The sequence below is a fragment of the Aotus nancymaae genome, unplaced genomic scaffold, assembly GCF_030222135.1.
Source record: "Aotus nancymaae isolate 86718 unplaced genomic scaffold, 86718_ANA_hifiasm-v0.15.2.pri h1tg000019l, whole genome shotgun sequence".
NCBI lineage: Eukaryota > Metazoa > Chordata > Mammalia > Primates > Aotidae > Aotus > Aotus nancymaae.
In genome coordinates, this window is record NW_026988431.1 from 46,568,480 (window position 1) to 46,582,099 (window position 13,620).

The 13,620-nt window shown below is 41.9% G+C and overlaps 1 protein-coding gene across 1 annotated transcript; it reads right to left on the reverse strand.

Moving 5' to 3' along the window:
- Positions 1-11,642: 11,642 nt before the first annotated feature.
- Positions 11,643-12,224, reverse strand: LOC105717744 (derlin-2-like). The gene is made up of 2 exons (XM_012453088.2): positions 12,067-12,224; positions 11,643-11,709 (listed from the first exon to the last, which is right to left on the reverse strand). Exons 1-2 carry the CDS (start codon positions 12,222-12,224, stop codon positions 11,643-11,645), a joined length of 225 nt encoding a protein of 74 aa, XP_012308511.2.
- Between the last annotated feature and the right edge of the window lie 1,396 nt (positions 12,225-13,620).

Consider the following 13,620-nt stretch of genomic DNA (forward strand, 5'->3'; position numbering starts at 1 on the left):
ATCGTTTTTGATGGCTGCATAATATTCCATGGTGTATATGTGCCACATTTTCCCTGTCCAGTCTATCATTGATAGGCATTTGGGTTGGTTCCAGGTCTTTGCTATTGTAAACTGTGCTGCAATAAACATTCGTGTGCATGTGTCCTTATAGTAGAATGATTTATAATCCTTTGGATATATACCCAGTAATGGGATTGCTGGGTAAAATGGAATTTTTATTTCTAGGTCCTTGAGGAATCGCCACACTGTCTTCCACAATGGTTGAACTAATTTACACTCCTACCAACAGTGTAAAAGTGTTCCTATTTCTCCACATCCTCTCCAGCATCTGTTGTCTCCCGATTTTTTAATGATCGCCATTGTAACTGGTGTGAGATGGTATCTCAATGTAGTTTTGATTTGCATTTCTCTAATGACCAGTTTTGATGTGTCTGCTAGAAAACTTGAAATTAGCAAAGACCTGGAACCAACCCAAGTGCCTATCAATGATAGACAGGACAAAGAAAATGTGGCACATGTACACCATGGAATACTATGCAGCCATAAAAAATAACAAGTTCGTGTCCTTTTTAGAGATATGGATGAATCTAGAAACCATCATTCTCAGCAAACTGACATAACAGAAAACCAAACACCGAATGTTCTCACTCATAGGCAGCTGATGAACAATAAGAACACTTGGACACAGGGAAGGGAACAATAGTCACAGGGCTAGGTGGGGGGATGGAGGGGAGGGGAGAGGAGGGACAGCGGGTGGGGCGAGGAGGATGGGGAAGGATAAAACAGGGAGAAATGCCTGATGTAGGCGACGGGGGTTAGGGATGGAGACAGCAAACCATGATGGCGTGTATGTACCTATGCAACAATCCTGTGACATGTAGGAAGTGCACATGTACCTCAGAGCCCAAAGTCCAATTAAAAAAAAAAAAGAAAACTTGAAATTCTGTATTTGGCTTGCATTACATTCTGCTGGACAACACTAAAGTCTGAGAACCACTGATCTATGCAATCACTATTTTCTATACAATTCTTTTTCCACAATAGTTTAAGCAGAACACATTCAGAATTTCTGATTCCATATCTCTGGACCTTTCATATATCATCTTCTTCGCTGGATGGTCCTTCCTGCCTCTCCATACTTGTCCCACTATGGCTGATTCTTTTAGGCTCAACCTTTATATCTTATTTCAGAAGTATTTCTTAGCCACTCTAGCCTCTGGTGACTTCCTCTCCCCCCACCCCCCTTTTTTTTGTAGTTCCTGATTCCAGAAAGTAAGAGACATTCAGAAAGGAAACAATTGTGATTAGAGAACTCATGGAAAGGGGGCACGTGTGCTCAATCTTCTAGAATGCTAGAATCATCGAAGGGTGGAAGAGGAGAGGAACAGACAGAGCTAGTGAGATCAGTAGCTCCTGGACATCAGAGGCCATTTCCCCTCCCTTATGCATCACTCATAGTACAGTAGGATGTATGTCCCACAAGGTAGGTGCCCAATACATATGTGTGGCTGATGACGTTGATGGACTTTAGAGGCTAGAGAGAGGACAACTTCTAGAAAACTGGACAAATGCCACAGGATCTAGAGTCTCTTTTAAAAAAAACTCCCCATGTCTCTATCTTACTAAGATGGTCACCATGAAAGTTGCCAGATTAATTGTCTTTAGTCTCTCCTAGAGATCAAACTGTCTACTTAGAGCTTTTGTGATGATGAGAATTGACATGGCAGTAGGGGGAGCATTTCATTATAGTTCATGTGATATTTTAGGAAATTTTCCCTATGTTTCTTATGTTTTATCTTACATCTTGCCATCATTTTGCTTAAGGGTTGGGAGATAGACTAGATAACCTCAAGACACTACTTTCTGCTGGGGAGTCAACTGCCTACATCATAGAAGGCAGACTGGTAGCATTGGAAAGACAGGCAATCCCCTTTCTAATGTATTTAAAACATAACCATACTTTCCCTTCCCAATATTCTTCCTCCACTTTTCCAGCACTGTCTTGTAATTTCATACCATGATGAGACATCACTATGAAAGAGGAGTTTGTAAAGTGAAAAAATAAAAAGCACACCATGTTTCTCCCTATTTTGTGACTTACTTACTTATCTGATACAGTTTGGATATTTGCCCTGCCCAAATCTCATGTTGGATTGTAGTGCCCAGTGATGGAGCAGGTGCCTGGAGGTGTTTGGATCATGGGGCGGACCCTCCTGGTTTGGTGCTGTCTTTGCAATAGTGAGTGAGTTCTCAGGATATCTGGTCATTTAAATGTGTGTGGCATCTCCCCGCTATTTTATCTCTCTTGTTCCTGCCCTGCCATGTAAGATACCTGCTCTCGATTCACCTTCCTGAGTAAAAGCTTCCTGAGGCCTCCCTAGCAGCAGATGCCAACACTGTGTTTCTGCAGAACCATCAGCCAATTAAACCTCTTTCCTTATAAATTACCCATTCTCAGGCATTTTTTTGTAGCAATGCAAGAATGGCCTAACACGCTACCCTTCATACCACTCTTATATGTGAATTCATTGTGTTCCTTCTCTATATCATGCATTTTCAGATTTTAATGTTTAAGATTTACAAGAAAACACAATTTAAACTACTAGACGTTCCAGATGCCTTAGCAGTTGCTTCAAGCACTTCAAAAAGTTCTCGCATAAAAACATGGATTTGATCATTTTAGGCTCCTCTGGGGTACAAGCAACACCTCCTGAATTGATCAGAATTTTCCGCCCCAGAATCCTTTAATCCTCATTATAGGAAAAGAAATAACTACTTGCAAATACTTTTTGAGGCTCAAATGATGATGTTCTAAATTCAATTAAGATATATGAATCCCAAGACAATGAAGTACCTGAGTATGGTATTATGAAGTTATAAATTACCAATTTCTCATCACCACCTTGAAAAGCAAGTTTAAAAAAAATGAACCTACTTGCAAATGAACCTGTAAAGTACCAGCAGCCAAGCATGGGATTGGAATAAAGCATTTCATCAAAGTGTCCATAGATCATTTCTTCTAGATGAGTATCTTGCAGATTATCACACACAATGCACATTTTTATAGCCACTTTGGAGAGAAAATGTTATATATATTTTTTCATGTGACAAGAGTCAATGTGATCAATAAAAAGCACATAGAAATCAGTAGATTTAAAATACAGAAATCAATTTTAAATGGAGAATGAAATATAAAAATGGTAAATTATTCTGTTTCCCAAACCTGTGGGCTCTGTTGGTCTATTTTAATTTTCATGACTTTCATAACACTTGAGTAACTGTCATTTCGGTTTCCATTTCCTAGGAATCATCTAATCTACTTTGTTGCCAAAGTGGTGTTTCTGAGGCAGGTTTTCAAGGTCAAGAGTGGCACTGTCAAATTTCTTTTTCCTGAAGACGATTGAATATTGTTAGTCCCGCCACCCCACTCCCAATTTGCTGTGTGAAAGGAAAATTAAAAGTTTGGTACCCAAATTCACTGTGCGGAAAGGAAAAAAATTTAAGCTGAAAACTGAGTCATGCAAGAAGCTGCCTTTTCTTTTATTCCTAAGCAGATAGCTTCAGATAAAAGATTTAAAAAAATCTCCACAGGTAGCTACTCTAGGTTCACCTTATCTTCTAAGTACCAATTTACTGAGTGCAAGAGGAAGGCATGATTATTACCCTACCTGCTCCTTTTCTCTTGCAACGTGGATTTAGTAATGTGTTCATGACCTCCCCTTTTCCCTTTTCCCAGCCTGCTTTTCCCCTTTAAATATGAAAGCCCTCAAAATCATCTTTGGAGAAAGGCACAGACCACAGACCGTTTCTGTGATTCTGTGTCTGTTTGTTTCCTCCCAGGCATTGTCCTTAACCTTGGCAAACTAAACTTCTAAATTAATTGAGACCTATCTCAGATACTTTTTGGGTGACAGCTGTAAAAAGAACTTTACTTCTTTTGAAAGTAGAAAAGGTAAAGAGTTAGAGGAGACATCTATATATCCTCAGAACACCCATCAGGCTTTAATAAGAACTGTATATTATATATTTAAAAATGTGAACAAAATCTACTCCATATACATAGCAACTGTTGTGATTGCAAACTCTCCGGCAAGCCAAGAACTGGATTTGATTTGGGGAGCTGCCACTTCAGAGACTCAGTGTCCTAATCAGCTTTTCTTCCCCCAATTCTGAGTCACTACATGAAGACAGTGTGATTATCTGAATTCTCTGGTTTCAGACAATGGAGTTACAGGTTGACCCTTCTTGGGGAGCTTTCCTCAGTTTCTCTAGTGGGCACTCACTTAACTTCCTGTTGGTTCTGAGATCTGTTCCCCAAGCTTCCCCTACTCTTCTCTGAGTGATGGGAAAGTATCTTCCACAGGCTCTTGTACTCTCTGGTAGGTTTATAAAATAGGGGGCAAGGTTAGGATCAGGGGATGGAAAGATGGCAGTCATTTCTTTTCTCCTCCCACCCTTCCATTTTCCTGGTGTTTTCAGCACATCTCTTTGTTCCACAGTTCCCATTTCTGCAAAAAAGCACCTCTCCTGTGAGTCCCAGCTCCCATGGCAAGTGCCTGCCATGCCTCAATCCACAGCTAAGTGCCTGCCTAGCTTCTGGGTTTTTGTAGTACGACCTCTTCTGCTGGCCTTGCCAGGACTGGGAATGTTGTTGCCAAACTGAGGGCCCTCTCCATTCCCTGTTAAGCTCTCTGTTCTCCCATCAGCTGTGGCAGGAGGTACTATAGTTTCTGTCTAGATCTTCCTAGTCCGTTGGTGCTCTTATTACCCTGCTATAAGCTTTGATTGCTAAGGCCTCAAAACTATCCCTTCGTTAAGACTTGCCTGACAGGAGCTGACAGACAGGCAAAGCCAATGATGATAAAGGTTATAAGATATCAACTTCCTTTTCTCAAGGAGGGGACAATTTTGTGATATGTTTTATGTTCCAGATTCCTCCCCCTGTGCATCAGGACTGGGCTTTGCTTAAACCACATCTTTGCTTCGCTCGTTTCTCTATCCTGCTTTAGTTCTCCTCCATGAGCTCTTCCTAAAGAAAGTCACGTGCACACAAATCCTTGTCTCACGCTGTCCTTTCTAAGGAATGTGAACTCAGAAAGCTGTGTAACCACATCCACCTTTTTGAAAGTCTTAGAGGGATTAGTGTTTTTCTGGCTGTATCTTGAATGATACAGAAATCTAAAGTGACTCTCAGCACCTTGATTCCCAGAGAAAAACCACAATGATAATAATATCTGTCAGAGTATCCTGGTACAAATGCAATTTTTAATTTTTTTATCAGAAAAATAATTGTTTTATTTTATAATTTTTTTTTTACTTTAAGTTCTGGGATACATACATGTGCATAACATGCAGGTTTGTTACATAGGTATACATATGCCATGGTGGTTTGCTGCACCCACCAACCCATCACATGAATTAGGTATTTGTCCTAATACAGGAACAGAAAACCAAACACCACATGTTCTCACTCATAAGTGGAAGTTAAACAACAGGAACACATGGACACAGGGAGGGGAACATCACACTAGGGTCTCTCTGGGGGTGGGGGCAAGGGGAGGGAGAGTATTAGTACAAACCCAATTTCTATCCATTACTCATTTGATTGTCTTCATCCCCCTCTGGGTGCAGATTCTCCTCATCAGTTTCTTCATCTTCAGTGGTTTTGTTCTTAGTTTCTTGAGCGCAGTATATTTCTTTCTATTTCATATTAGCTCCCAAATGCTCTTCTTGCTCGAGTGAAGGTAAAAGATATTAGGTGATTTGTGTACAAGGCAACTAATCCAGGATATAGAACTGGACCAATAAAGACTTTCTGAGACCCAGAACAGTTAAGTTTTATGTTACCCTACATCCTTCTAATTAGAAGCAGCCAGACAGAAAATTCATTTTAAGGAGGAAATTAACACAATAAAGTATAAAGACCCTTAAGATTGTGCTGCTAATCCCTGTCCTTGAGTTGAGAGGTAAATTATCTCTGTTTGATGCCCGTTTAGAGACCTTAGATTCTTCTGACAGGAACAGCTGGGATCAAGATAAAACTCGGCCTCCTAGAGGTAATTCTCATTGTCATCTTTAATTTTCCTCCAAGCAAGAGAAGATACCCACTAATTCAATTCTGGGGGAATCCTAACAAGTGAGCTGCTGTGTGTGGTGGGCATTCTTGCACTGACGACACAGTTGGCTCACTCTCTTCCTCTCCACCCCAAGTTCCACCATGTTCCTGCTTACTTTCAACTGTAAATGGATGACTCAGTGCTCTTGCCCCTCAGAGTTCTTCAATTTCTGTAACTCCATTGACTTTCATATGTGCTTACCATTGTGATGATTTGAAAGTCTCCTCTTTTGAAATATCAAACTTCAGTAACTCACCTCAAACCACAACTTATGATTCCAGCTTTTACTCCATCACCTTACCATCCTTGTTAGCCTCATAAAAAGTTAATTTCAATGATTGCTTCATTCTCTTCCAATTCCTCAGCTAGTTTTCACCTTCGCTTTCTTCCTTACCTTACTTAGACTCTATGATCTATGGTGTTTAAATATAGAGAATACCATAATCTATGGAGTTGAACAAGTGTCTTGCCAATATTTCAATTCCCATACCCGCTTCTCCCTCTTTACTCTCAGGGTGTTATTCTAACCTAAACCTCTATGTCTACAGTTTTTCTTTTCAGCTTCTATATGCAGCTGACTGTGTAGTACTTGAGGACATCAGTACTTACTCTCTTACTCCACTCTCTTACTCTTATTTTACTGGACAAGTACAACTTGTATGAACTTACCTAAAACATATACATTCTCATTGATCATTTCCAAACCAATCCAGATAAAAGGTCTCCTCCCATGAGTTCATGTATCATGAACATGTATTATTTTTTTATTTCTATTTTATGAATATTAGAACCTGGGACAGGATAGTCTATGATTGTTCCATGTAATGACTCACCATCCTTGGTATATTATTCTGTAGCTGATATCATTTATTTATATGTCTATCTAACCTACTAAATTGGGAATTTCTTGAAAACAAGAATTGTTTCTTAGTCATCTTTTATTCACTATACCTGGCAATGTCTAAAATACAAAAGCTATTTGTGAAAAAGGTGAGAGGAAAATGAATACCTTGGTGACATGGATCATTTTTACACATTTAAATAATTTTTAATGAATAATTTTTAGCTGTGATAATAAATGAATATCTGAGAAAACCAGCAACATGACAAGTCCAAGTATACATTATTTCAGATAAATGAATTCTGAATTATTTTACTACTGAAGTAATTTATGTAATTATTTTTAGCTCAAATTTAACTCATCAGAGCTAATTAGATAATTTGTAGCCTAGAGAATGAATAGTCTGAGCGCCCCACATTTTCTTTTGCCCAGGTTTCCTTTAACTTGATAGAATTAAAGATAACTGATTGTGCACAGACACAAGTTCTCATTTTAAAATTGACTTTATCTTTTCATCTTTGGCAATTTAGTTTGGTGCTTATATAGTTTCCTTTATAGTACCCTGCTCTCTCTCGTGCTCTCTCTCTCTCTCTGTGTGTGTGTGTGTGTGTGTGTGTGTGTGTATTTTCTAGTTATTGTAACAGAAACCATCACAGAATCACAGCTCTTACCTTCCTAATCCATTGTCAGTCTACTTATTGCTGGCCATTTCCCAATCACGGTAAAACACACACACACCTGCACATACACATTAAAGTATGGTATAGATACTAAAATTAAGATTCTAAAGCACTTATAACTGCCTTCAATGCAAACTTTCTCAGTACTTTCTACACTTAAATAAACCACACTGAAACCTCCAAATACTACATTTGCTTACGTGAGGTTTCCAGGCCACTTAATACATGTTCTTTGGGATTCTGACTTTTACTGCAGTAAAAGAATCTCTCTGTAAACTCCTACTTTACCACAAGCCTCTAAAGAATGCCAGATGAAAGCATAAGTCTCCTTTTGTCTTGTCACAAAAATCCACATTTCTGGTTACTCACGAATTAAGAAACTATGATCTTAGTACAAAGGCTCTTGCGGATTCCCTGATACAGTCAAACTGTGGTTCTTCAGAGGTATAGGTTATATATGGCGAAGTTTTTTGTGGTTTGTAATTCTAAGTTGAATTTTCCCTTATGCCCTAAATAGTTCTAGATCATCTCCCCTTTTGTTGTTTGGATGTGGTAAGAGTTTACAAATGTTAAAAACATTTACCATAAAATAAGATAACCCTAAATAAAACATGTTTAGGGAGTCAACTGTGTTGCCCCCAAATCATACGAGATAGTTAAGACCAAAAGTAATTGTTTGGTGCATGTCTGAGATCCCCCTTCAGGATGCAGGCTGTAAGCATTTGTTTTCTTAATTGCAAGGATTGGGACTCGCTGAGTCTTTCCTTTGGATATGGTCTTGGGCAAAAGGAGCTGTTTTATCCAATGTTATAAACCCTTCCTCACAACAGTCTATAGGCAATGACTCCAAAGTGGGATGTTACAAAACCCACCTCTCATCTCTTTTTGAAATAGGAGAGTTCCTTGGCTGCCTTTGCAGTAAGTGTGACAGGGGTGTGGCTCTTTGGCCACCGTGAGCTCAAACTCCTTATGGGAAGGGGAGCATGCAGACAGGCAGGTGCAGAAACCAGGGAAAGCACTTTTGGGCTCTGGCCCCACAGCAGCATCTAGGGGTGGGTGCTTGTGACTCCTGAAGCCCTGGTGTTACAGTGCTCTTTTAGCTCTGCTGTCCAGACAGCTTAAGTGTTAACTAGCTCAGTGTTCCCTTGGCACCCGGGCCCTTATCTGGCATCCAGGAAGAATCAGGTTACACATGGACTTGAAGAGTGGTAAATGCAAGGATTTTATTAAGTGTTGGAGGTGGCTTTCAGTGGGATGGATGGGGAGTTAGAAGGGTAATGGAGTAGGAAGATGATCTTTCCTGAAGTTTGGCTATTCTGTGGGGGAACTCTTCTCTTACCATCCGCAGCTGGACTTCTCTTGATGTTGATACCCCTTCTCTTCTCCCCTTCTCTGTCATGCAGTTCTTCTGCTCCTTGGCTCTTCTGCTCATCGCCTCATGGAGCCAGAAGTTTGAGATTTATATGGGTACAGGATAGGGAATATGATGGGCCAAAAGGCAACATTTTGGGCAAAAAACCGGGAATGCCTGTTCCTATTTAGGGCCCCAGGTTTCCAGACTTTAGAGTGGGGCCTATGCCATGAATCACCCTCTACTACTCAGCATTTCCCTGTCTCCTGTCTGTATCACTTTCTCCAATTTGGATAAGTTATTCGAGCTATAGAGCTCTCCAGGTAATCAGTTGAGACTTCTGTTGCAACTGTTTTCAGTTTAATTTCTCCCTGTCCTCAACCTTGTTTTCTTTGTTCTCTTAGGCATTGTTCCTGAGAGTAGTTCCAATAAGCCATGTGGATGCAATCATCCAGTTCAGGGGCTCTTTCTTGTGGAATCCAACCATTGACTATTGACACCAGGAGTGGTCCTGGGAGGGAGACTCTGAGGATTTTGGAGCTGTATCACCCAACAGCTGGCTAGGAATAAGACTCCTGTCACTGCTGGTAGATTGAATATGTTTAGCTACTGTCCTGTAATTATTAAAACTCTCATAGGTGATGAATTGATATGGGAATAAGCAGGTGAAATATCTCAGGCCTTGGAAGGGTAGAAGAGAGTAGCAATTACAAGAAAAGGGAATCAGATGGCTCCTTTCATCAGTGTATTGGACAATAATAAACAGCTAAGGGAGACTAATCAATTTAAGGCAAAACATGAAAGTTAGTTTTGGTGGCAAAAAAAACTTTCCCTACTATTGGGAAGGGAAGAAAAATTTGAAGAGTTAATTATAAGAGTAGTGGATCTCTTAAAAAAGTTGAATTCTCTACCCTTGCCAGTCAAGCCTGTTAGGTTAAGGTCAGGACCTGGTTAGGAAGGAGTAAGACCTTGAGACTTATCATGGTGACATTTGAGCTGAGGCACTAAAAACACCTTAAAACCCCAGGGGTTTTTTTGTTTTCTTTTTTGAGACAGAGTTTCACTCTTGTTACTCAGACTAGAGTGCAATGGCGTCATCTTGGCTCACTGCAACCTCTGCCCCTCCAGGTTCAAGTGATTTTCCTGCCTCAGCCTCCCAAGTAGCTGAGATTACAGGCATGCACCACCATGCCGGGTTAATTTTGTATTCTTGGTAAGGACAGGGTTTCTCCATGTTGGTCAGGCTGGTCTCAAACTCCTGACCTCAGGTGATCTGCCCGCCTTGGCCTCCCAAAGTGCTGGGGTTACAGGCATGAGCCACCGTGCCCGGCCAAAATCCCAGGTTTTTCTGAACTCACTGGTACTGTATTAGTGACCCAATGTTTTCCACTAAAAATTAGCCTTCTCTCTTTGTTGAAAACAGTTCAGAAATCTTTGTCTTACAAAGCAACATGTACCTTCCTTCACTCAAGACCTACTTCCGCCTTCTCTCCTGGTCACAGAACGAGAAAACAACTAGAGTCAGGAGAACATAATCTGGTCTGGGAATCTCAGGGTCTGCTAATGGAGGAAAGGGCTATTGTAAAACCTAGAAAATATGTACCATCAGGAGTTGGGAGAGGATGGGGACTGGATCTTAAGGAGGCTGGATCAAGCAGAGAGAATATAAGGTTGGATAAGGGAGAATTTGCTGATATAGGACCACCCTCCAGTGATACAGGATATAACATTCTGGCAAGGACCCTGAAGATCAGTGCCAATATGTAGTCATTGACTTTCAGAAGCTTAAAAAAATTGATGTTAGAAATTCTAGAACTATCATGCAATAGTGGAAAGAGATCAAAGGCTTAGAGAAGTGGCTTGCTAGAGTGGATATAGTATATAAGGTCTAAAATACCTACCAGCTGACTATATTCTGTGGAAGGACCCAGAGAACACACCATTTAGCAATACAATAAGAAATGTGCGTGTGAGAGGGGTCCCGTCATCACTGAAAAATTCAGTAGCATCTTTCAAGAGAAGACCAGTGCTAACTTCCTCATAGCAATGGGAATGATTAGATCCCAACATTAGAAACAAACAAAAAACAGGTGGTGGCATTTAATGGTCAGAAATTGTGAGTGTAATTATTATTTTTTTATAGTCAGAGAAAAATGGAATTCAGTTTTATTTTGTCCTCTCTGAAACTTCCATTTACACCATGGCCTCATCTATCAAGAAGAGGAAGAAAAAGCCCTGCCTTATACCATAAAAATCAAGTACTCATGTACTTGTTACAGGTGGCAGGATATCCAGTTTTTTGGCTCCAAGAAATTGTACTTTCAGTACCAGTGTAGTGAGGAACCACTGGCAAACTGCTGGAAATGTCTTCTGGATTAGTCAGTGTGCCATTTCATAAAGTGCTTCTGGAGTTAAAATCTGCCAGGTTGTCAAGTGTCCACACATTTGCAACCAAGGATAAAAGAATCCCAGTGGGTAGCACTGAGTCCTTCCCAGCTGGGTCTCATTATTGGCACTGCTACTTTAACCTCCGAGGAACTGGCCCTCACCTCAGGTAAAGCCTCCTGGCCGTTCTTCGGGTAGTGGATTGTAATTTGGATCCTCATCTGGTTTATCAAAAATAGCTTTCAAGATAGATGGTGTTTTCAGAATTCTTATTCCACTAGGCTGGTTGGGAAATACATCTTCCAAGAAAAAATGTATGTGTCCAACTGCAATATCCAAAAGGTCCACAATGATTGAGTTCCCCAACAACAAGGAAAACCCCATGAGCACTCAGGGCAGGAAGGGAGCCCGGAAGTTGAGAAGGCCGAAGAAGTTCATACGGACATAGGGGTTCCTTCAGCACCACACATAGACGAGCATTATTGTAAAGGCCTGGCCCAAGAAAACTAAGCTTACCAACAAACCAAAAAGGGTCATTAAGAATCCACCAAAAAGGAACATAAATACAAAGTCTGCTGTCCGACCTCGGAAAGAGCCTTCATCTAGCATTCGACAGTAACCATATGGAAAAATGTTAAAAAATTGAATCCATCTGGCCCAAAAAATAAGAAATTGGTGATTAATCTCCATATTTGAAAGCGTTTAAGGATAAGTTCAGGACTGAAGTACAACTGAAAAGGTGTGATCAATTCCAACTGCATGGCTGCGGTGGTGAGGATGCAGGCAGTGGTGCAGGCGCGGCTGACCGGTGGGATCTGCAAGCACTCCATCCGCAGGCTCTGGTACCCCATCTTCCCCACCATCGCCTGCCCGCCCCCTACTTCCCCTGCTGCCAGCTGGCCCCCAGCAACGGGGCGGGCCTAAAGCACCACCCCCTCCCTCTTTAACCTTCCGGTGGCTGCCCAATGAGCGCCACCCAACTGCTTGGCGCTCATTGGGCAGACACCGGAAGGTTAAATGGGGCCTAAGGAAGGCACACCCTCCAATCACGAGTTGCGTCGTCTCAACGCCACAGCCTGACTTCACCAGCCAACGTCCGGGAAAAATGAGTAAGTATCAGTTCCTTCTGTCAATCCCCGCTGGCGACAGCTGATTTTCCCGCCCGGCCCCTTTCTGTCACTAATTGAGGTGTCCCCAACCAGTCAGTCAGGAGCGCGAGAGCATCCTGCGTTTGCTTTCGTTCGCCGAGGCGCGTATCAGTCGGAATTTCGGGGAGCCAACCGCGCCGTCTGTCCTTGGCACGCTGGCGGCGGTTTAGAGGAGGTGGTGGGAAGCCTGTGTGTGCGCGAATTCGTCACCCTCAGGGTCACTCCAATAAGTGCTGCGGGGCGGCATTTTCTCTAGGAGGAGCGGGGACTGGCGGGACTGGTTTAGGCGTCATCGCGGGGGAGCGTCGCGGCCTCCTGGGTAGGCCTCACCGCTGAATGTAATTATTCTAATGGACTGTCAGCCAGGGGCCTGGTCAGTGAAGAGCTTTGAAGATGGTTAACAGAACACATATCCTTAGGGCAGCCAACAAGGCATCACCCGTTGTGTGCAATCAAAGGAAATCAAGGTGGGGCCAGGCGCAGTGGCTCACACCTGTAATCCCAGCACTTTGGGAGGCTGAGGCAGGTGGATCATTTGGGGTCAGGAGTTTGAGACCAGCCTGGCCAACATGGTGAAACTCTGTACTAAAAATACGAAAATTAGCTGTGCGTGGTGGCGGGCACCTGTAATCCCAGCTACTCGGGAGGCTGAGGCAGGAGAATGGCTTGAACCTGGGAGGTAGAGGTTGTGGTGAGCCGAGATTATGCCGCTGCATTGCAGCCTGGGCGACAGAGTGAGACTTTGTCTTTAAAAAAAAAAAGAAAAAAAAAAAGAAATCAAGGTGGAATGCTCAGGAGCTTGAGGAAGCTGTCACAATAAAAGGTCATGTTGTTTTGCTCTATTTTCAAACTGAAGCCAATTTTCTGACCCAGAAGTCATTGACTGTGAGACAGACTAAGTCCTTTTAAGAAAGAAAGGGACCTATGACAATTTACTTGAGTAAACTTATATAACAGGGGAGAGAAAAAACTCATTTGCCTGACGCAAATATGGGATTTAACATTCATACCCAGGGACCTAAAGTGTCATCATGGCCTCTGTGTTAGAGTCATAGAGAAGCCAAGTAATAAGTGGAGTCCTGTCATAGGTCTGGTTCAC

Excerpts from the sequence above, each read along its gene's own strand:
- LOC105717744 (XM_012453088.2), bottom strand. The coding sequence starts at position 12,224 with ATGGGGTACCAGAGCCTGCGGATGGAGTGCTTGCAGATCCCACCGGTC. Across the intron at positions 11,710-12,066 it reads CTTATCCTTAAACGCTTTCA|GATATTGCAGTTGGACACAT; the intron begins AATATGGAGATT and ends GTGGACCTTTTG.